The sequence below is a fragment of the Mirounga leonina genome, unplaced genomic scaffold (genome assembly GCF_011800145.1).
Source record: "Mirounga leonina isolate KUSES-001 unplaced genomic scaffold, KU_Mleo_1.0 Mir_153, whole genome shotgun sequence".
Classification (NCBI taxonomy): domain Eukaryota; kingdom Metazoa; phylum Chordata; class Mammalia; order Carnivora; family Phocidae; genus Mirounga; species Mirounga leonina.
This window is the reverse complement of record NW_023270387.1, coordinates 21355372-21383107: the sequence shown is the minus strand read 5'-3', so window position 1 is coordinate 21383107 and position 27736 is coordinate 21355372. Positions and strand designations below refer to the sequence as shown.

The 27736-nt window shown below is 45.4% G+C and overlaps 2 protein-coding genes across 3 annotated transcripts in view; both read right to left on the bottom strand.

Moving 5' to 3' along the window:
* DCPS (decapping enzyme, scavenger) overlaps positions 1-4818 on the bottom strand; it is a 37062-nt gene extending 32244 nt beyond the window's left edge. Inside the window, exons 1-2 of the mRNA XM_035009273.1 lie at positions 4577-4818; positions 3271-3445 (exon numbers count right to left, since the gene is read on the bottom strand). Of these exons, the coding sequence (XP_034865164.1) occupies positions 3271-3445; positions 4577-4777 (376 nt within the window). The 5' untranslated portion in view covers positions 4778-4818. The remainder of the gene's footprint in view (positions 1-3270; positions 3446-4576) is intronic.
* Positions 4819-8533: 3715 nt separating this feature from the next.
* Positions 8534-27471, bottom strand: TIRAP (TIR domain containing adaptor protein). 2 transcript variants are annotated; one of them, XM_035009274.1, is made up of 4 exons: positions 27295-27471; positions 15059-15217; positions 12993-13574; positions 8534-12370 (listed from the first exon to the last, which is right to left on the bottom strand). In XM_035009274.1, exons 2-4 carry the CDS (start codon positions 15123-15125, stop codon positions 12351-12353), a joined length of 669 nt encoding a protein of 222 aa, XP_034865165.1. In that variant the 5' UTR covers positions 15126-15217; positions 27295-27471; the 3' UTR covers positions 8534-12350. The 2 variants fall into 2 exon arrangements, with proteins under 2 accessions (XP_034865165.1, XP_034865166.1); XM_035009275.1 differs by lacking the exons at positions 15059-15217; positions 27295-27471 and adding an exon at positions 14882-15009 and having other exon boundaries at positions 11999-12370.
* Positions 27472-27736: the final 265 nt, after the last annotated feature.

Below are 27736 nucleotides of genomic sequence, written 5' to 3'. Positions count from 1 at the left end.
CCCAGAAGACTCCAGCAAAGAGGCCAAAGGAGCCGGCCACAGGAATACTTTGGCAATGCCGCCACCTCGTGGTTGTGGAACACTTGGCCCACAGGAAAAACAGCCTAGTCAGTTTGTGGGTTCATTTTTCAGCAGCATTTAGGAAGCACCTAGTGGGTCGAAACCTCTGTTCCCTACATCCAGGCAATGACCAAACCCTGTTGAGTTTACTTCCCTCTTTCACATAGTAACTGGGGGAACGTCCCTCCCCAAACAAGACTACGGGCAGAGCGGGTGTCTTATTCATCTCAAGCTCCAGGACCCAGCGTAGGGCCCCGCACGTGAGAATAATCATAGCAGTTATTATTCAATATGTGCTAAGTGTTTTTAAAGACATTAGTGTGTCTGAGTCTCACATTTTACCTAGGAGGTACCTAGGACCTCCGAAGAGAGATGTCAGGTAGGCGCTTATTGCAATGAGCCTGGAGTCCTTGGAGGGAGGGATGGAGAAAGAAACATGGGCATCACCACACACAGACGGTATTTAAAAACCAGTACTTCTCAAAGTCCGATGTGCATGTGACTTGCTGGGGGAGGAGGGGCTGCGTTTAAAACACAGATACTAATTCTGACTTCGGAGCGGGGTCTGAGATTCGGCATGTCTAACAAGCTCCAGGATGATAGCCGTACGGCTGGTCCACAGACCACACTTTGAGTGGGAAAGAATCTGGAACGGGGGTTAATGAATTAACCCTCTGCCACTCCCCCTGCTTGCACATGCTCTCTCTCCTACTCCTGGCCAGAGGATGAGCTCCGTGCACCCAGCAAGCGAAGAGTGGCATTTTCATTTCTACAGCGGTTGTTTAAAAAAAAAAAAAAAAAAAAGAGAAAAAATAAAAGGAAGAATATGTGAAAGAGACCACTGATGTGGCTCATAAGCTTAAAGTATTTCCTCTCTGGTCCTTTACAGTAAAAGTCTGCCAACCCCTGATCTAGACTATCATCCAGGGGACAGGGTGTATGGCCATACGAGGGAGAGAGGAGGGCTGAGACCTGAAACAAATTTTTATGACTTCCACTCACCGTGCCTAGTTTGGTGAGGGAAAATAAAAGTAAAATGAGCTGCGTGTATACTAATGTTTATGCAAAGACAGTGAGCCCCAGAAACGATGAGTTCACATCTGAAGCTCCCAGCGGGGTAGGGGATGGTAGTGGACAATACTGGGGAAAGGCAGGAGACATCTGGGGTTCTGAGTGGGGAGGAAGACCTGTAGTGAGCGGATAACTGACTGCCTCTTTCAGTGCTTAGCTTAAAAAAAAAAAAAAAAAAAAGACAAAAATAGAAAGCCAGGACAGCGGCCACCACCACCTGTGTGCGGTATCACAGAAGTACCGGAAAAATAAAAGGAAAAGGCAAAGCTGCGAATTCCACAGGGTTTCTCTGTGCAGCAGAACCTTCTGTATTTTGACTGAGGGTGGGGAGTGTGGGCAGAGGGACTGGGGAAGGCGAGAGAAAGGGGTGGCAGCAGAACAACGACCTCAGAGCCTATAGTCTGGGGGCTGCCCCAAGTGGTGTTTGGCTACAGAGCCTTCTGTCCTGCTACCACCACCCCCTGTTGGGGGCTACATTTGCTTAAATGTCAGTGCCTGAGAAAATAAATACAGCTGTCCATTTCCATCAGCTCCAACCAATCAGGATTGGCTCGCTTTCAGCGGAGGACCAGGCTGCTCTGCCTTCGGTCATGAAAGGCTTCCTTGTTACACATCAAGTGTTCACATATATTTCCAAATAACAGCACCCTTTCTTGGGGGTGTAGAAAAGATTAAACCTATCAAAAGGGCTGTGGAAGGGTATCTGTAAAGCCAAATTACTCTTAAATGCCAGAGGACAAACAAAAAGATAGAAGGATAATACAAAACTGCTGCATACGACAAAGTCAATCCCAGAATTTCCTAGTTGAAAGGAATCTTCAAGGTCAACTGGTCTCTTTCATGCTTCCAACAAGGCTGCCTATTAAACCTAACCATCTAAAGGGAAAAAACCCACATCACGCCTAGCTTTCGACATGGAAGCTAAAACAAAATAAAGGAAATAAATAAGTTCTTCCTCTTTTTTTAATAAAGATTTTTATTTATTTATCTGACAGAGAGAGTAGGAGAGAGAGCATGTGCAAGCAGGGGGAGTGGCAGGCAGAGGGAGAGGGAGAGGGAGAAGCAGGCTCCCTGCAGAACAGGGGGAGCCCAATGCGGGACTCAATCCCAGGACTCGGGGATCATGACCAGAGCCAAAGGCAGTCACTTAACCAACTGAGCCACCCAGGCGCCCCCTCTTATTATGATTATTTTTTAAATTTTATTTATTTGAGAGAGAGAGCGCACAGAGGGAAAAGGAGAAGCAAACTCTCTGCTGGGTAGAGAGTCCAACGCAGGGCTTGATCCCAGCACCTCGAGATCATGAGCTGAAGGCAGACACTTAACCGACTGAGCCACCCAGATACCCCAAATTCTTCCTCTTCTTAATAAAAAATCCTGGCAATCCAAAACAAATCTCTGCCTTTTAGCCCATGAATTCCTGCCCTTCCCAAGTCCATCCCCCTCGATTGCACTCACTGTCTCCCGGACTAAAAGTGAGTTCCTTCAGAGAAGTAACTGGTCTTTGCAGCACCCTACACACTGCTCAGCCCCCCAGCAGCGTGGTGAGCGAGTCCTCTGTCTACTGAAAGATCTTAGTTTTTCTGCCACCTACTGGCTGTGTGATCTTGGACAAGTCACTTAACCTTTCAAAACCTCAGTTCCCTGACCTGTAAAGTCCAGTCATAACTGTTCGAGTATTATATACGATAACACATGTAAGATAATTAGAATGGTGGCTAGCACAATAATAAGAATTTAGTAAGTGTTGACAATCATTATTATTGGGTTAGTAGATGAAATGTTTTATACCAGGAATCACACTCCCTTCCCCAAATATACTACACCAACCTCAGCACTACTGACATTTTTTGTTATGAGGTCCCATCCTCTGTTTTGTAGACTATTCAGGAGCATCCCTGGCCTCTACCCTCTAGGTATCAGCAGCACCCCCTTTTCCCCAGTTCTGACAACCAAAACTGTCTTCAGAATTTGCCAAATGTCTCCTGGGGAGGCGGGGTGCAAAATCCCCTCCTGCTTCCATTGAAAACTGTTGCACTAGAATATGCAAACCGGTTTTGCAGAGGAACCACCACACCCCCTAATGTCCCACCAACCCCCTCTCCCCACATGAAGCCACTTCAGCCACCACTTGCTCACCACTCAACTGCCGCGGAGGAAACAGGTGATAGGTGCTGTAAATATCATTGGAGAACTGCAACTGGAGCTCAGGGCTGCCCGTCAGGAGCTGGGCCACCTGCTCTACCTGAAACGGTGTCTTCTCTAGGATTACAACAGCATCCTCTCCATCTCCGTCCCCAGAGGTCTCATTCACCTGTAGGCAGAGACACCATCAGTGAGCCCAGGAGCAGAGGCAGAAGCTCTGGGGCCTCCTGTTTCTTCTCCCAGAGCAGCCACCTCATTAACCCAAATCCTTGGGGCAGCACTCGCATCTTTCTTCTGAAAGATGCAAAGCTTCTCCACTTTCTTCTACTTTAGGCTTGCAGGGCCTCTGTCAAATTCTCCCCACTGCACAGATGAAGAAACATGGCAGAGAGATTAAGTGACTTGCCCAAGGTCACACGAATAGTCAATGCGGAAACAGAAACTAGAATCTGGGTATCGCAATTAACTCCTAGCTCAAAAGTTCTCATGGCTAAAATCTTCAGCACGTGCTACAGATGGAAGACAGGTGGGGCTAAGAGAACTAGATGGAATCTTGCAAACAAAACAAGAGACACACAGGCATGGTAGCCTAGGCCCAGGTCCCCCTGATCCTCCCAAAATGAGAGCTCTTGCTAGGAGTTCTAAGGAACCCTAATGCCTACCTGTGGCTGGGCCTCCTCACTAGCTCCCAGGACGGTCTCAGTCTCTCCTCAATCCCTTCTACAGAGCTGAGCACATGTTTTTAGAGCCAGCTGTACCTATCTGTCTACTCTGCATTCCTAAAAATCAGGGATGGTAACTTTCATCTCTACATCCCCAGCACCTAGCTCAGTGCATGAAATGTGCAACTGAATCAGCAATTTAATAAACTGTCTCCTAAGGGCTGAGATCCTATCTCCTACAGTCTCTATGTCGTTCCACAGACGACCCAGGAACATTTACTGGTTCCCAGCACCTTTATATGTTAAATGAATACATGATGAACGGTTTGGGAATTCAACAGGTGATTTTTAATCTGCAATACTCTCTATAAATGTTAGTTACTTTTAGTAAACGAAGACTTAGGAAAATTAACCCTACGTCCGTGGATTTCCTTGATTCTAAGGGTAAACTTGTCTCCTGTACGCCCCCGCTCTCACGCAGGCTAGTGGTACACTCTTCCCCCCCCCCCCCGTTAGGGCTTTTGGTTTTTTCCGGCCGGGCCCCGGTTTTAAAAAAAAAAAAAAAAAAAAAATCCGCCTCCAAGGCAGTGATTGGCTCACTGCGACCCGCATCCCCGTCCCAGGCTGCCTAATGGTACCTTCCCATGGAGAAAAATGATTTTGTCCCTCGCAGACTCCCTCAGCACTTTTTTCACTCTAAAGCCGGAGAACGGTAAGCGCACAGGGGCGGAGGTACCATTCCCAACGCCCGCTTCCTTTCCTTCTATGCTGGCGGCTTCCGCCTCTTCGCCGTCCAGTTCGCGCTTTCTCTTGCTGGGTTGAGGCGCTAGAGCCGCCATCCTGCCTGGCCAGAGCTGTGCGCCTGCGCCAACCCCAGCCGCGGCCCCGCCCCTCTCGGCGCTCCGGCGGCGGCTGCCGCGTCCCGCCTCCGCGAGCGCGCAGCGACTACAACTCCCGACGGGCTTCGCGGACGCGTCTCGGAGCGCTGGTCCCAGTGACCTGTTCGCGGTGAGCGATTTAAATCCGGCCGCTGCCGGTTGTTCCCTGGCGCTGGCCGGCCTGAGTTGAGCCTGGTGCGGAGGGAAGAGAAAAGGAGGCAGCGAGTCTCTAACCAGGCCGGCTAACGATGCTGCAGTGGACGGGGCACCCCTCCTCCCCCCCGCCGCCCCGGGTGGCCGGAGCTGGAAAGCACCTTTGGACTCCATGGATGCTTTGCACCTGACACCTTGAGTCGAATACTGACGTTTTCATAAGAATACCAACATTGCTTAGTTAGCGTGGAAGGAATTGCTTCTGAAACAAATCTGTTGAACCAATCTTACTTCTTGGTCGATTTTTTTTTTTTTATGAGAGTCGTTAAACCATTTCCATTTTTCACCCATTTTCATTTCATAGAAATTTTCATCGTGTTCAGTGCCGAAAAGAAAGGTAACTGAGCAGGGCAGAAATACATTTCCATACCTTCTTTTCTTCCAGGCTGGGGGCTTCTGCCTCCTCTGTTAACCTAGTTTGCACGTGTCTGTTATCCTATACAGGGATGTGATTTGCAGCTCGAATATGAATCATCTGTCAGTTTATGGGCTTTTCTTTACTTTTTCTTTTTCCATATAAAATTTTATAATTTCCCCCTTTGTAAGTTTTTTTTGGGGGGGGGGCGTTATTTCTGGCTAGTCCCTTTTTCCTTGGTGTTATTTGACAGAAATGGTTTCAAATTTAGTCAAAAATTTTGCTGTTTTCGCCAATGTCAGTTTTATTTTGTTTTTGTTTTTTTTTCAGACAAAACTAATGAGGGAGGCAATTTTTGCAATTTTCAGTCAGTCAATAACAAAGTGTATTCTATGTCCATGACCGTTTGCTTTTGGATTGATTATCTCTACCAGAAATACTATTATGAATTGGATAAAAGACCATTTGTGAAGAAGAGAGCATTAGTAGGGAGACTTAGAACCTGGAATAATTATCTTCAGCCAAAAACTTGTCCACAAGTTTCCTGGATAACATCCCCCACCTTCTGGGAGTATACAGCAGGAGGTCATAAACTATGTGTAAGACTAGAACAAATGTCTTTGGGGGTAAATGGCCATAGCAGAACCTGTTCAAAAAGTCAAGGCCTAGATGTTATGGAAATTTCTAAGATTGCATTCTCTTTCTTTCCCCTTTTTCCTCTCCCCCCTCCCCACACCTATCTCCCCCTCTCCTTCTCCTCCCTCTCTCTCTCTCCTCTCTGGAAGAGAATTTGAGCAGAATATCTATGTTTGTTTTTTTTTTTAATGAGAGACAGAGAGCATGAGAGGGAGGAGGGTCAGAGGGAGAAGCAGACTCCCTGCCGAGCAGGGAGCCCGATGCGGGACTCGATCCCGGGACTCCAGGATCATGACCTGAGCCGAAGGCAGTCGCTTAACCAACTGAGCCACCCAGGCGCCCCGAATATCTATGTTTTAACAAAAAGAGCACTGAATTAGATTCGTAAAGTCTGGCCCCAACGCTAGCTGTGCAACTTTGGGGAAATCACTTACCCTCTCTAGGCTTCCATTTTCTTTGTGCCAAACACTGTCCATCCTGAGCAAGTCAGGGGAGATCTCTACTTTCATAGAATTCACATTCAAATGCAGATGAGGAAAATAGGATAATTTTAGATATGATTAAGTGCTATTTATAGAGTGAAACAGGACAATGTGATAGAGCCTGGGGATAGGGAGGAGATAAGGTGGTCATGGGTGGCTTCTCAGGGAGGTGACATTGAGCTGAGACTTGAAGGATGAGAAGGAACCAGCCTGTGAAGAGACCAGGGAACGTGTATTTCAGGCAGAGATGTCAGAATGCTGAAGACCCTAAAGTAGTAACAAGCTTGACATTTTTTGGAAACAAAAATGGCCCTTGTGGCTAGAATGTAGTGAGCCAAGAGGAGATACAAAATGAAATTCTGGAGAGATTTAATTCATTAGTGGCAAATTCACCGACACAGGTGTAATTGTGATTCAAATATCCGTGAGGTCAGAATTGCATTCCTAAAAAGGCCTGGCTCAAGGAAAGGATGAACTCATAGGAAGCCTCAGCCACCAAAGGACCTCTTAGGATCCCAGACAGGACAGTGCAGCTAGCCTTGATGGCAACACCACAGGGCTTCGCTTGGCTCAGGGGCATTTGTCTGTTGGTGATGTTTTAGTTTCTCTTGCTTGGAAACATTAGAAGGCCCTGCACTGCCACATTTAATAGCCATTAGCCATATGTAGATATTTACATTTTGAATTAATTAGAATTAGGTAAAAATTCAGTTCCTCGGTCCAACAGCCATGTTTAAAGTGCTTGATAGCCTCATACAGCTATGGACTATCACTGGGCAGCACAGATGTGGATCATTTCTACCATCACAGAAAGTTCAACTGCAGTATTAGAAGGTTGTTACTGGCAAGTCTGTCAATAAGCATTAATCCTTCAGTCTTCTTGAGGAATCTCAAAACTACTCCCAAAACCTTTTTTTTTTTTTTTTTCCCCATTTTATTTTAAAGAAGGACTAGACACTTCCATTTCAGGCCTTATGATAGATGAGATATCCTAAAAACAGGTCAGCTAAAAACACCTGAATGTGAGGTGCCTGGGTGGCTCAGTCCTTAAGGGTCTGCCTTCGGCTCAGGTCATGATCCCAGGGTCCTGGGATCGAGCCCCGCATTGGGCTCCCTGCTCCGAGGGAAGCCTGCTTCTCCTCCCACTCCCCCTGCTTGTTCCCTCTCTCGCTGTGTCTCTCTCTGTCAAATAAATAAAATCTTTAAAAAAAAAAAAAACAAAAAAAACCCCTGAATGTTCTGGCTACAAAATTAAAAACATCCATTTGGTTATATTGCTGCTCTCTTAATAAAATTTTCAGAAATGAAAAATGTGGGAGCATGAGTCTATAGAATGGTTAAGTGGACACCGAAACTTAAGTTCTAAGAGTGATTGCTGGTTTCTGGAAGTCTAGAGCCTTGAGCTAGCTTTTTTTTTTTTTTTTTAAGATTTTATTTGACAGAGAGAGACACAGTGAGAGAAGGAACACAAGCAGGGGGAGTGGGAGAGGGAGAAGCAGGCCTCCCACGGAGCAGGGAGCCCGATGCGGGGCTCGATCCCAGGACCCTGAGATCATGACCTGAGCCGAAGGCAGACGCTTAACTGACTGAGCCACCCAGGTGCCCCTAGCCTTGAGCTTTCATTGTGATGTTTAAGGCACAGGAGACAAGCCCTGGGGGTTTGTGCCAGGTGAGGGATTGGAAGAGAGCATTTCCCTTAGAGTCAAGATCTCTAAGGTCCACCACCTCAATGGAAGGGCCAACTACTAAAAACAAAACAAAAGCTCCCCACTAAAGGAGACAAGATATTTAGGAAGGCTATCTGTCTCAACATCTGGCTGTGTAGGGAAGAAAAAAATCCCCTGAAAATTCATAACCACAGGCCAATCTTCACGCAGGTTTAGAATTCAGATTTGTACTATGTGATCCAGGAAATTCAAATTGAAAAGTTATTTAAGCTGGTCTTGTATTTTTCATTGACTGCTTACTCTATGCTAAATTGACTCCAGAAGAAATGGAAAATCTCAACAGATCTACAACTCTTTAAAACATTGAAATTGCGGTTTTAAATCTTTTTCCCACAAAGAAAATGCCAAGCCCAAATGGATTAACAGATGAGTCTACCAAACATAAAAGAAACAATTGAGTTCCAAGCTTTTAAACTCTTTAATGAATAGAAAAAAGGGACCACTCCCCAGCTATTTTTCAAATGAAGAATGATTAACATACAATATTGTATTAGTTTCAGGTGTACAACAGTGATTCGATATTTATGTACATTACAAAATGGGACATCTGGGTGGCTTAGTCAGTTAAGCATCTGCGTTCAGCTCAAGTCATGATGCCAGATTCTTCTCCCTCTGCCTGCTGCTCACCCTGCTTATGCTCGCTCACTCTTGGCAAATAAATAAAATCTTTAAAAATATATGTATACATTACACAAATGGTCGCTACTATATGTCTTGTTACCACCTGTCACCATACAAGTTGTTACAATATTACTGTATTTCCTATGCCATACATTACATCCCTGTGTCTTCAATTATTTTATAACTGGCAAATTGTACCTCTTAATTTCCTTCACCCATTTCATCCACTCCCCAACTATTTTAGAAGGCTGGTTTAACCTTGGTAACACAACTGGAGAAAAGACAATTATGGGCCAATTCTACATACGAACATAGATGTAAAACCCTAAAGAAAATGTTAGCAGTCTGAATCCTGTGATTTATAACAGAGGTAGTTTATTCATCATGGACAAATTGAGTTTACCCCAAGATTGTTAAGGCTGGCTTAACATTGGAAAGTCTTCATTGTATTGACCAATTTAAAAGGGTAAAAAAACACCTCACCTTAGTAGATGGGGGCATTTTAAATTTAAAACACATTCAAGATAATGTACAACTCTTAACTAGAAAGAGGAAACTTAAAACTTGTTAAAAGAAAATTTGCACCAGACCAAAAATCTCTAACAAATATCCCATTTAACGGAGAAATGTTAGAAGCATTCCCTTTAAAAGCATAAATGAGACAAAGATCGTTGCTATTGTCACTTTCAACATACTGGCGGTCCTGGGCAGCACAAAAAGACAAGGAACTAAAGTTTTGTGTTTTGTTTTGCAAATTATATGATTATAGAAACCGAACAAAGTCTGTGGTCTTTTAAGTAATTCGGCAGGTTGCTTTGTATTAGATCAATATGCAAAAGAACTGTGATCCTTTCTACCAGTAATAGATAAGAGATATAAAAATACCTTTTACAGTGGCAAGAGAAAATATGGAGCACTAAAGAATAAATTAATAAAAGTGAATGACTGATTATAAAACTATTGAAATACATTTCACAATACCAATAATGGAGACATACCATTTTTCTGAGAGAAAGATTCAATATAAAAAAGATCAGTTCTTCCCAAGTTAATCTCTCATCTCAATATAAGCCCGATAAAAATACTTATAGGCATCAAGATTTCTTAAAAACCATAGTAAATGAGCCAGTGTGTCACTGATGCAGGGATACACAAACACACCCACACATGACAGTATAATGGCAGCAGTGACCTCACAATCGGTAGGAAGAAAGGATGGACTAGTAGTCAGTAAAAAATGGCTATTCAAATGGGGAAAAAAATTGGACCTTTGACTAACAAACCAAAAGCAACAACAACAAAAATCAAATCCAAGCAAAACATCCCAGGGGATTAAAGATCTAAATGGGAAAGAGCTCCAGAAGAACTTACAGGAAACAGGGGAGGATTTCCTAAATAAGACGCAAAAACACAGATTACAGTAATAGGTAAACGTTTTTATATTTAAAAATAATAAAGCTTTCTGTTCCATAAAAGATACATTTTTTAAAAAACTCCTAAAAACATACATAATTTTAATACAGAGGAATAAAATAATGCCTGGGATTTGCCTCAAAGGGATCTGGTGGGGAGGGAATTGGAGTTAATTGATAGGAGCTTAGCTCTGAGTTGCTTACTGTTGAAACTGGGTGATGGGTATACAGGGATTCATCAGATTTTTGTCTTCCCCTTTGTTATATGATATACATGGAATTTCTCATAAAAAAGAGAAAGAGAAAAAGAATATTATGGCAATAGGATACCAGTTTTCACCCACCAGATCAGCAAACATTTTACACTCTGATGATTCTACGTGTTTAGTAAGAACATGAAAAAGTGGGAAATCTTATACACAAATGGTAGGAACATAAATTGACATAACCAGTTTGGAAGAAAATTTGGAATTTTCTACCCAAACTGAAAATGTGTATTTACTACCCAGCTGTTCCCCATTCCGGTTAAATCCTAGAAAATCTCATGGAAACATGTACAAAAATGTGCATAAGCTCATTGCTTTTGATAGCAACAAATGGGAAACAACCAAATGTCCATTGTTGGTACATTTACATGTTGAAATGAAAGTGAATTTCCTGGCATTACATGCATCCGCATGGATAAACCTTACATGTGGTCAACAAAAAGAATTTGTAGAATACAAAAACATTATAATACCATTTACATGCAGTACAAAACCATGTAAAGGTAAACATGTGGTCAGGGATGTGTAAGTGAAAAGCCAAAGAAACCCAAAATTCAGAATTCAAAATTCTTCTATTGGGAGAAGGTGATTAAGGGCACAAAGGGGGCACCATAGGGATTGTAAGGTTTTGCTTCTTAAGCTGGGTGGAAGGTACATGAGCGGACAGTATAGTCTTTCTGTATGTAATAAAATAATTCATAATTAAAATTTTTTTTCATAATATATATGTCAAGTCATATTTTACACCTAAAACTAATGTCATTGTGTTAATTTATCTCAAATATATACATATTTTCCAGTGAAAGGAGGGGACATAGGAGGGGGACAAAGGCACAAAATACCCATCAGGGGAGTAAGTTCATTTCGGTTCAACAACAGACTTACTGAGAACAGATGAATGAAACTTTGTCCTACGAGGTACACAATCATCTGCCAGAAGAAAACTGCTGACCTCTCTCAGTACAGAGGTAAAGAAGCTTGTAAAAGCATGAGTTCTAGTCAGACCTTTGATGAGGCCCCTGTGAGGGAAAGCATCGGTGGGTGGGCTTCTGAGCCAGCGATAGGGGCTGAGCTTTTCCTTCTCTTCAGCCCACTTGCTCCCTGCCCCCTCCTGACTATTCAGAAAGGTTTCTAGGTTTGCATCTTCATGTCACACACGAAATAAAAGTAAATAGAGTACAGTGCTGAATGCATCTTCCCTGTAGCCTTCTGGAGTGGACAACGTCCCTGGGAAAGAGAAGGGCAGTAGTGTGTGAAGGACTTGGTACCTGTTGCTTTCTCCTGATGCCAGGCCACTGGGGAAACCAGCCCAGCGTGCAGTGCAGGCTTCTAGCTCATGACCCAGGTGAGTCACCTCTTCTGGGGGGTGGGGGTGGGATGGTGCTTCTCTATACCAGTGCCCGGTTCCAGGGGAAGAAGATGTAGGTATGTGCCAGGCTGTGTGTGTCCAGTGAGGCAGGAAGCAAAACACAGGTGATCTTGGTATCAGCACCTCCTGACACCTACGACTTCTTCCCCATGGCCTTCCTGGGGAGTCCCCAGTTTCCACACGCCTTCCTGGGGGAGTCCCCAGCTTCCCCATGACCTTCCTGGGGGAGTCCCCAGCTTCCCCATGGCCTTTCTGGGGAGCCTACAGTAATGAGTGCCCGATGGGCAATCTGACCCCAGGATTACATACAAAGTGCTACAAACTCTGGTTCCTTACACCTCGTCACAGCAGCTGGAATCCAAGGCCCTCTGAGGCCCTGTGAGGCCCTGGGCTCTCTAACTGGATTTTCAGCTTCGCTCCAACTTTCTGGGTCCCATGGTGAAGTAAGAAGTGTCAGCTGATGGTCTGCAGATCTGCAAGAGAGCGAACAGAATCACAGGGCTTGTCACCCTTCCCAAATCCTAGCATCTCTGTTTCCTCCAATAGGTCCCGCCTCTTCTACCTTTTTACCTATTTCACTTCCAAACCCACTGTAATATAATATCCCCCCCCCCCCCCCCCCCCCGATACACAATTCTTTCCTATTATTTTGCACTATTTTGCCTTCATAAGCTAATGTCCCTCTGGGCATTTTCCTGGCTCTGGGTGGACATCTCCAACCTGACTTCAGTGAGAGAAACCTAATACTTACAATGATAATAATGGCTGATATTTATTGAGAACTTGATATGTGGTAGGCTCTGCCTGTTAGGGAGTACTTTACCTGGGCAGGGCCATGGTCTGAACACTTGTTTAGTGCATATACTTATTTAGGCACATAGTATCATTCTCATTTGACCAATGGGGAAACCCAAGTACAGAGGGGTCAGATAACCTCCACGAGTAACAGTCTTTTCGAGAGCCTGCATTCTGAGCTACGGGGCTACAACGGCTGTCTCCTAAAAACCAAAGCAGACCAGACGCTGTGGCGCTGCGGCCGAGCTCCCTTTCTCCCTGGCCGCCCCCCACCTCCCCCATGCCCTCCCCATAGCTCACAGCGCATGACTGCTTCCTTGACTTGGCGAAAGCCGCCATCGGGGCCCCGGCCATCCACGAAGTACATGAACCGGAGCTCAGCAGGGTAGGCGGCTCTGGTGAGGCCCGACATCAGCGGGATGGTGCGGCCCTCCGCCCCAAGGGCCTCGCTCAGGGCCTGCAGCATCTGGTACCTGCACCACGGGTCCTGCAGGAAGCCTGGGGTGATGAGCAGCACCCGGCAGTGACTGCTACTCAGGGCCTGGCACAACTCAGACACGATGGCGCCGCCTGGGGTCGCATCCCGAAGCTGCAGGAAGCAGCGCAGGCCGGCGGTGCTGCCCTCCAGGTAGGAGACCAGCTCCTGGGCGGCCTCCAGGTCCTCCTCACTGTGGCACACGCAGACGTCGTAGTCCTTGCTCCAGCGGCCGCCGCTGCTGCTGGCGGCACCCACGTGGGTGGGCGGCGGGGTGCGAGGCAAGGCTGAGCTGAGGCCCGGGGCGGGGGGGGCGTCCCGGGAGCTCGGCTGTGAAACGTCCCTGGAGGTGCTCTCTGCGGAGTCCGGCAGCTTCCTGGGCTTCGACAGGGCCTGCCTGAACCAGTCTGCGGGGCAGAGAAACGCTGCTCAGGCCGGGTAGTCTCACCAGACTGCGACCTCATGGCCCTGCACAGAGGACCCCACACCTGGCAGGTCCGCCCATCGCCCCCCACGGGCAGACCATGCCACCCGACTCTCAGAGACCTACCGCTCTGCTCTTTGGTACATCCCTCAGGACTTGCCTTGAACGTCCCATCATCTTTAAAGGTTTGGGGAAGTCATAAAAACTCTGGCTGTTTTATGAGTCGTGAGAACGTAACATACAGCATACTGGCTATAGTTGATAATCCTGTACTCCCTACTTGAAAGTTGCCAAGAGTGGAAGCCTTCAAAGTTCTCATCACAAGAAAATAAGTTCTGTAATTATGTACGGTAACGGATGTTAACTAGGTCTTGTGGTGATCATTTCACAAAATATACAAATATTGAATCATGTTGTACTGCTGAAACCAATATAATGTATGTCAGTTATACTTCAATGATTAAATAAACAACAACGGAACAAAGAAAGGAAAGCACTCTGACTTTCATCAGCCTGATTAGGAAAGATGTCTTTGCCCTATTCCAGGCCCTTTGATTTCTGGTACTGTCAGCTCACTCTACCCTAAACTTCCCACTCGTAGTGACTAGCCAACCATCCGCTAGTCTGTAAGCAGAGCTCTGTTAAGCAGGTCAGGATTAATCAATTCCCAAACCCACTTGCTGCAGTGAGGGGAGGTGGATTTAGATTAAGGTGGGCTACCCATTATGGGAGGGGAAAAGGGGAGGGATTGGCATCTGTCTGGCCCCAGGAAATCCCAGATTGTTGCTAAATGGTAAAACAAAAGCACGGAAGAGGGTTACTGCTCAGAGCACCTGAAGAGCGGAGAGCCTAGTGATTTGCCATCTAGACTTTAGAGCCAGGCATAGATCTGATTATAGACCTGCAGCCTGCTTGCTGTATGACCTTAAGCAAGTCAGTCTATGTCTACCATTTCCTCATCTGTAACACAGGTTCATTTTAATTGCTGCTGAAGATTAACTGAGATAATGCCATGTCTGGTATACTGTAAGTATTCCATAATGAGACCAGCTCAGCTTCCCCAGCTTTTGATAAGGACAGAAAGTTTAGTGTTCTGGAGATGAATTTGTTTTCTCACTCTGCTTGGCTCCTTCCTCTAAATGGTTCAGAAAGACTTCCATGACAAGCAACACAATGCTAAGTGCTCTGCACCATGGTTTCCAGGTTAGGAAAATTAGCTGAGCATGCATGGAAAAGCCGTGAGCCCAAAGGACCGAAGGTTCTATGATGCGTGCCTCTCTCCTCACTCACCGCAAAGCATCTGGGCTCTGAGGTCAAGGCCGGAGCCCAGGAGCCCACCATCGTCAGCCTCCCTGCATCTCCTGCTGCATGTGGGCCAGGCAGCCCTCCCACCTCGCCAACAGGAACGCAGAGGAGTACACTCATAGCTGTGAACAAGAGCGGAATTAGGAGTCGGCTTCCACTCACCAGCCATCTTGCCCAGAGGCTTCTTGGACCGGGCGCGAGGAGCTGGGAAGGAGGATGATGATGCCATAGTATGGGGCTCAAAACTAACCCCATGAGACCAGGCATTGGTAAAGTGAGAGAAGGGAGGGGACTCAGTCGTGACCTTATGGAACAGCCATCCTATAAGAGACAGAGAGAGAAGATCACAAAAATTGTACTTACCTTACTCTCAGTCCCAGTGTGTGGGCTCTAGATGTTCTCTCCTAATGCCTGACAGAGGCTCAGTCCCTCTACTGGTCCTTGATCCCTATCCCACATCTACCACTGGATTGGATCCGGCTTCCAGAAAAACCCAGATCTGTGGAGAGTGGCGAGACAGAGTGGGAGCCCAGCGTGAGCAGTTGAGTGACTGTCCCCCACTGCACCCGGCCAGGAGCACACCCTGGGGTTCTGGGGCAGGGCAGCTGGCCGGAAGCTCTGGATAAGGACTTCCAATGTGGGAGGAGGGGGGGGAAACATGGCGGAGGAGTAAGAGGGCCGTGGGCTCACCAAGTGCCCCGAACTCAGCTAGAGAACACTCAAATCGCTACCATACGATCTAGCAATTGCACTACTGGGTATTTACCCCAAAGATACAAATGTAGGGATCCGAAGGGTTACATGCGCCCCGATGTTTATAGCAATGTCCACAATAGCCAAACTGTGGAAAGAGCCCAGATGTCCATCGACAGATGAATGGATAAAGAGGATGTGGTATATATACACAATGGAATATCATGCAGCCATCAAAAGGAATGAAATCTTGCCATTTGCAACGACGTGGATGGAACTGGAGGGTATGATGCTGAGCGAAATAAGTCAATCAGAGAAAGACATGTATCATATGACCTCACTGATATGAGGAATTCTTAATCTCAGGAAACAAACTGAGGGTTGCTGGAGTGGTGGGGGGTGGGAGGGATGGGGTGGCTGGGTGATAGACACTGGGGAGGGTATGTGCTATGGTGAGTGCTGTGAATTGTGTAAGACCGTTGAGTCATGGATCTGTACCTCTGAAACAAATAATACATTATATGTTAAAAAAAAAAAGAAGATAGCAGGAGGGGAAGAATGAAGGGGGGGAATCGGAGGGGAAGATGAACCCTGAGAGACGATGGACTCTGAGAAACAAACTGAGGGTTCTAGAGGGGAGGGGGCTGGGGGGATGCGTTAGCCTGGTGATGGGTATTAAGGAGGGCACGTTCTGCATGGAGCACTGGGTGTTATGCACAAACAATGAATCATGGAACACCACATCTAAAACTAATGATGTAATGTATGGTGATTAACGTAACATAAAACAAACAAAAATTCTCATATCACCCTAAATACCCGCAGAAACCGACCGGAATACTGGCAGAACAAACTCCACAACTAAAGGGAGAGAAGAAGCCACACCGAGGAAGGTAGGAAGTGCAGAGACCTGGCATGGGGGAGAAACGGCTCCTGGCTGCTGCAGAGCGGGGCGGGGGGCGGGGGGCGGTGGCAAAGGGCTGAGAGAGAGGAGCGCACAGGAGATACGCACAGGAGAACGGTTTACCCAAAGCCAGTGGCTTGGAAGGCGAGAGGGACTGAAATTTGTGAGATTTTGCAACTAGTGGGGCTTAAAGCCTGGAGTTTTAAAAGACTGGAGGACTTGGCTGGGATAGAGCCCTGAGGGTACTGCCCTGCTCCTGGAGAGAAGGCGGGCAAGCAACTGGGGGCAGATTATTCACTCTCCGGAGAGGCAGAGACACCTTTCCAGGAACAAAGGAGTTGGCCAGCACCATTTCCCAGAAACAGAGCCACCAGCAGGAGGCAGCTCTGGGGGACACTGGGGGCCTAACCAGCTTACACCGCGCCCCGGCCCCGGCACTCTGGTGGGACTGCCCCTCTCCATCAAGCTCTGGTCTCGGTCCCCGCCCAGTCTGTCTCATTCGCCGGGCAGTGGCCCCCTCCGCCAGAAGACCCAACCCAAACCCCTGCCCACACCATGTCTCCTGACTGAAGTGTTCTGCAGGGCTTCGGCTCCAGTGGAAGGAGTTATCAGGTTACATTTAACAAGCAAACCAGATCACACCAAGTTAAAACTCGCCACATTCAGGCCAGGGACCAAACACTGCTCGCTGCCGGCAAGGAGAGCCTCTGCAGACAACTGGCCCAAAGGACAGGGCAGCCAGAACACAGCAGCAGAGCACATGCAGCACATGCCAGAGACACTAACTGAAGTTCCAGGCCCGGGGCACTGCATGAGCTCTTCTTCATAAGGCCGTTGCCTTCAGGAGCAGAAGACGCAACTGGCTTTTCTAACACAGAGAAGAAGGCAGAGATTTAGATAAAATGTGCACATGGAGGAATTTATACCAAATGAAAGAACAAAATAAGGCCACGGCCAGAAATCCAAGAAAAACAGGTACAACTAGTCTGTCTAATAGAGAATTTAGAGTAACACTCATAAGGCTGATCATTAGACTTGAGGAGATAATTAACTTCAGGGAGACCCTTACCACAGAGTTAAGAAATGGTTGTTGAGAGATAAAAACGGCAATAAATGAGACGGTAAACAGGTGTGATGCAATGACAACAGGGTGGAAGAAGCAAAGGAACAAATTAGTGACCTAGAAGGTAAGCAAGCTGAACAAAAGAGAAAAGAAAGGATTATGCAAAACAAGAATAGATTTAGGGAACTCAGTGACTCCATCAAACATAATAACATTTGTATTATAGGGACCCCAGAGGGAGAAGAGAAAAGGGGGCAGAAAATTTATTTGAAGAAATAATAGCTGAAAACTTCCCTAATCTAAGTAAGGAAACAGATATCCAGATCCAAGAGGCACAGAGAACCCCCAACAAAATCAACAAAAGCAGATCCACATCAAGACCTATTATAATTAAACTGGCAAAATATAGTAGTAAGGAAAAAATCTTAAAAGCAGCAAGACAAAAGAAGATGGTTACTTATAAGGGTAAACCCGTAAGGCTAGCAGCCAATTTTTCAGCACAAACTCTCCAAGCCAGAAGGCATGATCTATTCAGAGAGCTAAGTGGGAAAAATCTGCAGCCAAGAATACTCTATCCAGCAAGGCTAACATTCAAAATAGAAGGAGGAACAGTTTCACAGACAAACAAGGACTTCCTGTGTCAATGCTGAAATCGGACCACAGTTGCTATTTGGACAAATAATTATGTATCCAGGTAGATGCTGAGCAGTAGTGAGAGAGCACATGCAAGAAACCTTGGAAGACTTCCTCCAGTCTGCCTTCTGAATAACTCCCTCCATCCACCTATCCGTCTTCCCATAGGAACACCCCTCCCCCCACTTCTTCCTTTCCCCTCTCCCTCAGCTGTCAACTCAGGGAGATAGAGTCACATAGTGGTAGAGTCTACAGACTCTACAAGCAGAGTGCCTGGATTCTCACCTCTTATTAATCACGGCCTTTGGCAAGCTGCTTAATCTTGCTAAGCTTCAGCTTCTCCATCTTTGAAATGGAAATAAAACTAGAACCTCCTCAGCTTTATTGTGAAGACCACATGACATAATTTATGTAAAGTGGTAATGATTCGGCATATAATGTTCAGAAAATAGTTAGTACGTATTTAAAATAATCTAGATCAGGGCACCTGGGTGGCTCAGTCAGTTAAGCGTCTGCCTTCAGCTCTGGTCATGACCCCAGGGTCCTGGAATTGAATCCCGTGTCAGGCTCCCTGCTCAGCGGGGAGCCTGCTTTTCCCTCTCTCCCTGCTCTCCCCCTGCTTGTGTTCTCTCTCTCTCTGTCAAATAAATAAAATCTTAAAAAAAAATAATAAAATAATCTAGATATTGGAGGGATATATTATGTTCATGATTTAGAATACTCAGCATTGTAATTTTCCCCAAACTAATCTAAAGGTAAGTGTTATCCAAATTCTAGAATGGGGGGGGGGGGCAGGGATTGTCAGACTGCTTCTAAATTTATATGGAAATGCAGAGGACCAAGAATGTCTTCAATGGGTAGTTTGTTGTGTTTCCCTTCCACCACAATGACCAGGATACCCCTGATGGTGGAGGCTCTTTCAGCCTAGGTTTCTGGGAAGACAGTATGTGGAATAGAGCCCCCCCACCCCCTGATCCGAGGTGGGGCTGCAGCATTCGCATGTGAAGGGCTGGCAGAGAACTTGGCTCTCAAGCTGGAGCGGTGGGCAGAGCTGCTTGCTTTCTCAATCTGACCTGTCTGCAGAGGTCAAAACAGACCCCTGGGAACTCACAGAAAAACTACTTGTTTTGTGAAACACACAGTAATAAATTTCCAAGTTGAAAGGATGTTATTCAAGGTTGAGGATGATGCTTGTTCACTGCTGAATGCTACACACCTTTATGACAAGCCAGTGCCTATCAGACGAGTTACTGATGACTCATGAAACTATATCAAAGTTAAAAAAAAAAAAAAAAGACCTTAAACCACTGCAGCCAGGGGGGCAGAAAGAAGAAGAGGAGTGGGCACAGGAACCAGAGACATCTTGAAAGAGAAGAGCAGTTCGCTGCTAAGCCAGCCAAGGAGACATTAAAAGGTGAACATTGTCATATATGTGTGTTTCTTTTCCTACCTCATATTCTTTGGATTTCAGACAGTCTGAGTGGTAGGCTGAAGTTAAGGCAATGCCTGATAACCAGTGATTTTGAAATCCTTTTCCAGGTCTGGGGTTGCTGTCCCTCGACATCTTCATTTCAACCATTCCAGATGCCCTTTCTCTCAGTAGCAGACATAATGTCTCTGGATTTTATAAATTATTTAAATATTTTGTCAATTTTGTCTTAATTTTAAAATTCATTATTTGGCCTTGATATAAACTGGAGAATCATTTGATATTCTTAATGGTAGTTTAAAGGTTCGAAACTAACATAATACTTTAATCTTCTTAACAGATGTGGATTTAAAAGTTTCAGTTTCTCATTTTAGGACATGACTTGCCCTTTTGGTCATACATACTGATTTTTGGTAATTGCCTGTTTTCATTGCTTGGTTAAGAAGAAATCCAGTTGCCCAACAGCATATGCCACTGTAAGTGGGTTGGTATAAGCCCTTGGGACTATTGTTACGGAAATGTTTAAATACAGGAAAAAATTGCATCTTTGACATAGGGTAATTGAGCAAGATGACAGATTAAGTTCCATTAACCCTATACACGGTCTACTTCTAGAATCTAAAACTCCACTGCACCTTCCTTGTTATCTTTCAGTTCCTGTGCAGCTGAAGCTATGAGACCATCACACTTAAACATGCTTTAAACTTTACAAGATTTAGTACTAGTCATATATTGAGATAGAGGGGACATAGTTGTCAAACAGATGAGAAAATAATGAACCTAAATCTCCAAATGGAAGGTCTAATTACTAGCTCTGTTTAGTCTTGGATTTGTTGTGTGGCCTTAGGTACAGTCATTTTTCCTTGGGCTTTTTAAAAATTCATAAAGTAAAATGATACATACCTAAATACCTACTTTGTAGATAATTACAAAGACTTGATAGAAAATTAGTAAAAGCTTCTTTTAAAAAAGCAACAGCACGATACCTTTAGTGTTTTTTAGAATGCTTTTGCAGTATTATATGTAGGAATATACTATGTGAGGGAACTATTACGAGGTTTCACTGTACAAAATACAAGGTGTATTAAGTATTATCCAATACCTAACAGGTGTCCAATCTCTTTTTTTTTTTTTAAGATTTTATTTATTTATTTGACAGAGAGAGAGAGAGAGATAGCAAGGACAGGAACACAAGCAGGGGGAGTGGGAGCGGGAGAAGCAGGCCTCCTGCGGAGCAGGCAGCCCGATGCGGGGCTCAATCCCAGGATCCCAGGACCATGACCTGAGCCGAAGGCAGACGCTTTAACAACTGAGCCACCTGGGTGCCCCTGTCCAATCTCTTTTATACAGGGAATGTACTGAAACTATGAAGACGTATGATTAGAATATGTATTTTATATAATTCATATGACATTTTTGTTAAGCTGGAATCACTGTCTGTGGTGGACAAGTTAACGTCCCATGAAGATGTCCACATCCTAATCCTCAGAACCAGTGAATATGCTACCTTCCATGGCAGAAATGGACTTTGCAGATGAGATTAAGGATCTTGAGATGTGAAGAGTATCCTGGATGACCTGAGAGGGCTCTATGTCATCACAAGGGTCCTTCTAAGAGGCAGGCAGGGGGGTCAGGCTGAGAGGAGGAGGGACAACGGAAGCAGGGGTTGGTGTGATGTGGGGGAATGCAGGCAGCCTCTAGAAGCTGGAAAAGGCAAGTAGATGGATTCTTCTCTAGAGCATCCAGAAGGAACATAGCCCTGACAGTCCACTTTAGACTTCTGGCTGCCACAGCTGTAGGCTAATAAATGCCTGCTGTATTAAGCCACTAAGTTTTTCGTAACTGGTTAGAGAAACAGCAGGAAACTACTACACTATCTTTGATTGTCTGTCATGCTAGTGAACGGAGGAAGCATTGAATCTGAGTGCGAGAGACTGGTCTGTTTAAAGGTTTAAATTGTTTGAAAGAGTTTTTCGCTTCTTTGATGAATAAATTATCTTGACACTTGATTTTGACGTTAAGAACACTGGTTTCAAAGGTTAACTTTTGCTTCTCAAACATTTGCTAAGACACTTGTTGGGCAGGAGCGTTAGGACTTGCAGGATAGCGTCACTTAAAGTGCTCAATTGAATTGTTAATAGCTGGATAGATACAATACAGTGTTTTTTTTCTTAAAGATTATATTTATTTATTTGACAGAGAGAGACAGCGAGAGAAGGAACACGAGCAGGGACAGTGGGAGAGGGAGAAGCAGGCTTCCCACTGAGCAGGGAGCCCGATGCGGGGCTTGATCCCAGGACCCTGGGATCATGACCTGAGCCGAAGGCAGATGCTTAATGACTGAGCCACCCAGGTGCCCCAATACTGTGTTTCTAAGAGTGGTTTGCAGACTAGTAGACAGGCCCTAAGGTGGCCCCCATGTTCACACCTTAAGTGTGGGCCAGACTCATGACTTCTAAGTGACTGAATATGGCAAAGATTATGGAATGTCACTCACCTGGTTACATTACTATATACATGATGTGTACATGTGTGTATATGCATTTATATGTATATACGTACACCATGTATATTTACTATATAAGGTAAGTACACGTGGAGCGCCTGGCTGGCTCAGTCGGTAGAGCGTATGACTCTTGAACTTGGGATCATGAATTCAAGCCCCACATTGGGTGTAGAGATTACTTAAATAAAAATATATAAAAAATGATGTGTACATGTGAATATAGCATATATATAAATATTGCGTCATACTTGTGTGTGTGTGTGTGTATGTTTGAATTCATCTTAGCAGACTGGAGAGAGATTCCTTTACTGACTTTGCAGAATTTGCCAGCCTTGTTGTAAGAGGGCCAGTGTCAAGAAATTGCAGGCTGCCTCTAGAATCTGCGTGATCTCTAGAAGTAACCTCTAGAGAAGTCATCTCCAGCTGACAGCCAGCAAGAAAACAGACCTCAGTCTTATAACTGCAAGGAGATTCTGCCAACAAAGAACAACCTGAGGGAGTCCGGTAGTGGATCTTTCCCCATCTGAATCCCCAGTGGCACTGTAGCCCCAGCTAATACCTGGACTTAAGCCAGGTAAGACCCCAGCAGAAGACTCAGTCAAGTCTTGCCTGGCCCTTGCCCCACCGAAACTATGAGATAATAAAAAGGTATTGGTGTATACTGCTGAATTTGTGGTAATTTGTTATGCAGCCCAGAAAACACATACAGGGACTAACTGCAATGATGGTTTGAAATGCCAGTTCCTGTGCCCCCTCCCAAATCTACTGAAGTCAATCTCTGGGTAAAGCTTAGGAAGCAGGATTCTGACGTACCTAAGAAGATTGGTCTAGTCGGTTATGTCAGTGGTTCTCAAACCATATTGTTATCACCCAGAGAGCTTTTAAAAAAAATATAGATACTCCTGGAAAACCTTATTTGATATTTCAGAAATGGGGCCCAAGAATCCAGTTTTGAAGAGCTGTCTAGGAAACTCTGAGCCAAGGAACCACTATTCTCAATTTATATTGTTACTTCTATTTATAAGCAGTAAAATGATTGGAAGCAGCCCAGTAAATCTTGAGATTGAATTTATGAAATAAATTCCAGATGACTGATTCTGCTATAAAGTCAAATTTAAGGTGGAACTCTAGCAGGCAGAAAACAGTCATAGAATTCTGGTTGATTAACTGAAGTCTTATGACCTTTATTAAAATAAATCATGTTCATTGGCACATATGGTTTCAAAAGTATATTTTATAAATTTTGAAGACTTTAAAAATGTCAAAAAGTATATATATGTGCATGTGTGTGTGTAACAGCCTCCATTTTTAAAAACTTAATTATAAGTCAAAAGTATTGTAACTGGTTATTCAAATCTAAAACTTTAGTGAAGCTCAGTCACATGAGAACTATCTTACTGATCAAACACGAATGGGAAGCATTATAATTGATGATGATGTATTTTGCAAAAAAGTAGCAAATTGGTCTTTGGGATACCTCAGCTTCTTAGTTGTAAAACATCCTCTTTGTTCTGAAACTATATCATACAGGTACTAAAGCTCATTTTAACTAAAATGGCGTAAATTGATTTTGTATTTACTTTGCAGTAGATCTGATGTAAATATGCAGCATTGAATATAATACAGATTGTGCCAGGAGTAAATTTATGGATGGGTACGGTTTACAAATTATGCCAATTATATACCCTTTTACATTAGTCCCCCGTTGAGCTTACCAAATGAGTCCTTCATATATATATATATGAAATAATATATATATATTATATATTTTTTATATATATAATATATATATATATATATATAAAATACAGGCGCCCCTGTATTTTTTTTTTTTAAAGAAGCTTTGGGAGACATAGCTAGATAAAAAAAAATACCTAAGATCTTAAAGAAGAACAATGCTGAGAGCTTCCACCACCAGAATAATAAAGATAAATAATAAAATAATAAACACTTATTATAAAGCATTATTTAAGGCAGCATGCTACTGTGCATGAGTCCACAGATGGATGGAAGAACAGGGTGTCTAGAAACAGACCCACATTCGGGGTGCCTGGGTGGCTCAGTCATTAAGCATCTGCCTTCGGCTCAGGTCATGGTCCCAGGGTCCTGGGATCCAGCCCCGCATCGGGCTCCCTGCTCGGCGGGAAGCCTGCTTCTCCTTCTCCCTCTCCCACTCCCCCTGCTTGTGTTCCCTCTCTCGCTCTGTCTCTCTCTGTCAAATAAATAAATAAAATCTTAAAAAAAAAAAAAGAAACAGACCCACATCCGTACAGTCTCCTGATCACAAGGCTGACACTGCCAAGCAGTGGAAAGTGGTGCTGCATCATTTTTGATAGCCTTGTGGAAAAAAAAAAATCTTGACCCAAATCTCACACCATACAAAAAACTTAATTTCAAACGGATGGCAGATATAAGTGAGAAAAACAATAAAGCTTTTAGAGGAAAATATAGGAGTTTATCTTTCTGACTTCATCTTCTGATTATTTAAAATTGAGATGTAATTGACATAAAACATTAGTTTCAGGTGCACAACACAATGATCCGATATATGTAGATATTGTGAAATGGTCACCCAATAAGTCTAGCTAACATCCATCACCACATAGTTACACATTTTTTTCTTGTGATGAGAATAAATCCACTCTGTTAGCAACCTTCAAATATGCAATACAGTTTTGTAGTCTAGTCACCATGCTGTCAATTTACATCCCCAGGATTTCTTTACCTTATGACTGGAATTTGTATCTTTTGACCACCTTCACTCATTTTGCCCACCCACTACCCCCTGGGGTAAGTAAAGATTTTTTCAACTGGTCATAAATAATACAACCATGACGGGGGGGGGGGGAGATAAATTGGGCAACATTAAAGTGAAGAACTGTTGTTCATCAAAAGCCACCTTTAAGAGAGTGAAAAGGCAATCTCCCGAGACGATATTTTAAAAATACATATCCAATAAATGTTTCATAACCAGAATATTTAAGAACTCTTACAAACTAGTAAGAAAGTAATAACCTGGGGTGCCTGGGTGGCTCAGTCGTTAAGCGTCTGCCTTCGGCTCAGGTCACGATCCCAGGGTCCTGGGATCGAGCCCCGCATCGGGCTCCCTGCTCAGCGGGAGGCCTGCTTCTCCCTCTCCCACTCCCCCTGCTTGTGTTCCCTCTCTAGCTGTCTCTCTCTCTGTCAAATAAATAAATAAAATCTTTAAAAAAAAGTAATAATCTATTGAAAAAAATGGGCAGAAGAATTGAACACTTTGCAAAAAGGATATCCAAATGCCCAGCAGACATGAAAAGATGCAGACTCATTTGTCAAAAGAGAAATGCAAATTAAACCTCAGTGCAATACCACTGCTCGAGCCCTGAGCAGAATGCTACAATGAAAAAGACAGAATCAAGTACTGGTAAAGATGTTGAGGAACAGGAATTCACACACTGCTGGTGGGAGTGTAAATTCCTACAACCACTTTGGAAAACCATGTGGCTAAAGCTGAACATAAACACACCTAGCAATTCCACTCTTAGGGATATACCCAACAGGACTGCTACATACGTCCCCCAAAAGACAACCACAAGAATCCTCGAGGCACTGGGGCGCCTGGGTGGCTCAGTCGTTAAGCGTCTGCCTTCGGCTCAGGTCATGATCCCAGGGTCCTGGGATCGAGCCCCGCATCGGGCTCCCTGCTCTGTGGGGAGCCTGCTTCTCCCTCTCCCCCTGCTTGTGTTCCCTCTCCCCCTGCTTGTGTTCCCTCTCCCGCTGGTCTCTCTCTGTCAAATAAATAAAATCTTAAAAAAAAAAAAAAAAGAATCCTCGAGGCACTATTTAAAAAAAAAACAAACAAACCCAAACTGGAAACAACCCATGTCCATCCACCCAAGTGCCCAGTAGAAAGTAGAAATAAATTGTGCTCTATCTGTACGGTGCGAAATCACACATCAGTTGAGATTAATGAATCACGGCTAAATGCAACCCGGCTGCATCTCACATACTGAGTATAAAGTACTATACACAAAAAGTAGGTACACATGAGTCCACATATCAAAACTTCAAAACCAGGCAAGCTTTTTATGATGTGAGAAGCCAGGATAATAGTTCCCCTTAGATGAAAGCAGTCAATGGAAGTGGACATAGAGGGTTCTGGAGTGCTAGCCGTATTTTATTTATTCTGGATACGGGTTGTGCAGGAAATGTTCACTCTGAAAATTGGGTAAGCTGTACACTTATGACTGCAATTCTCTGTATGCAGGTTGTATTTCAATAGTTTCTTAAAAGTTAAAAAAACAACAAACTAGATGTGACTTTCTCTGACAGTCCATCACTCCTGGTCCTAGGTGCCCTCTGACTTAGGTGTCTCAGCTACCGGGGTACTCCAGACTGTCCCTCTGTTGGTGGCACTTACCAGGGTTGTGCTGGGATTTCTTTCTTTCTTTCTTTCTTTTTTTTTAAGATTTTATTTATTTATCTGAGAGAGAGAGAATGGGAGACAGAGAGCATGAGAGGGAAGAGGGTCAGAGGGAGAAGCAGACCCCTCTGCTGAGCAGGGAGCCCGATGCGGGACTCCATCCCGGGACTCCAGGATCATGACCTGAGCCGAAGGCAGTTGCTTAACCAACTGAGCCACCCAGGCGCCCTGTGCTGGGATTTCTTAATTTACGTCCTCAGGGGGAAGACAGGGCTGACCCTTCCGTGTCCACTGCGGTCACTCCAGCACTGCACACGTTGGCCTGCCCAAGATAGATGTTCGTCAAAGAAATGCCTCGGTAGGTCATGAACCCTAACTAAAGCCATGTTCTTGCTGGAACACTCGCAAAGACCATCAGAAGAGCAAAGAAGAATGTGAGCAGACTGTAGTAGAAACACTACAGTTAAAGATGGAAACAACCTGACCGAGCCAGGGTCTTCAACGCACACTGAAGGAGGGGGGCTCCCTGCACAAGCTTCTTCGCGGCGGACAAAGTGACGGCTTTCTTGGGAGAGCCTGTCCACCCCGTTTCCGCGTTCAGGCCGCTGGAGGCAGCCAGGTAAAGGGGGCAGGAGAGAGGAAGGCGGTCCCCCCGGACAGACGTGCTGCAGGGATGCGGCCAGTCCGGGAGGCACGGCCGGGGCGCAGGGGTCCCACAGTCCCACCCCCACCCCCACCGCGGGGACCCCGCCCCCGCCGAGGGCTCACCTGCGCGTGGGTGGCGGCGACCCCGCCGCGGTGCGGACCGCGGGGCTCGGGCTCCCGCGCGGTGCCGGTCGCCCCCGGCGAGGGGAAGTGCGGCGCGCAGGTCCGGGTAGATGGCCGCCCGGCTCTCCGGCTCCCCCGGAAGCGGCGAGGCGGCCCGGCCCGCGGCCCCTCCTCCCCGGCCCGCGCCCGGAGCCTGCAGGCCCTCCGGCGGCCGGCCGCCCCGCCGCCCCGCCGCCCCGCCTGGGAAGCGCGCCTCCCCGGTGCTCCCCCTCGCCGCCCCGCCCCCGGGGCCCTGGGAGCTCCGGAGCCGGCAAACCCGCAGAAACTTGGAGAAGAGTCGGTGCTCCCGCGTCCGCCGAAACCCACGCGCACAGCCTGAAGCCTCGGCTTTGTTCTGTGTCGGGGAGAAGGAAAGAAACCCTTGTTCCATTCATTTAATTCT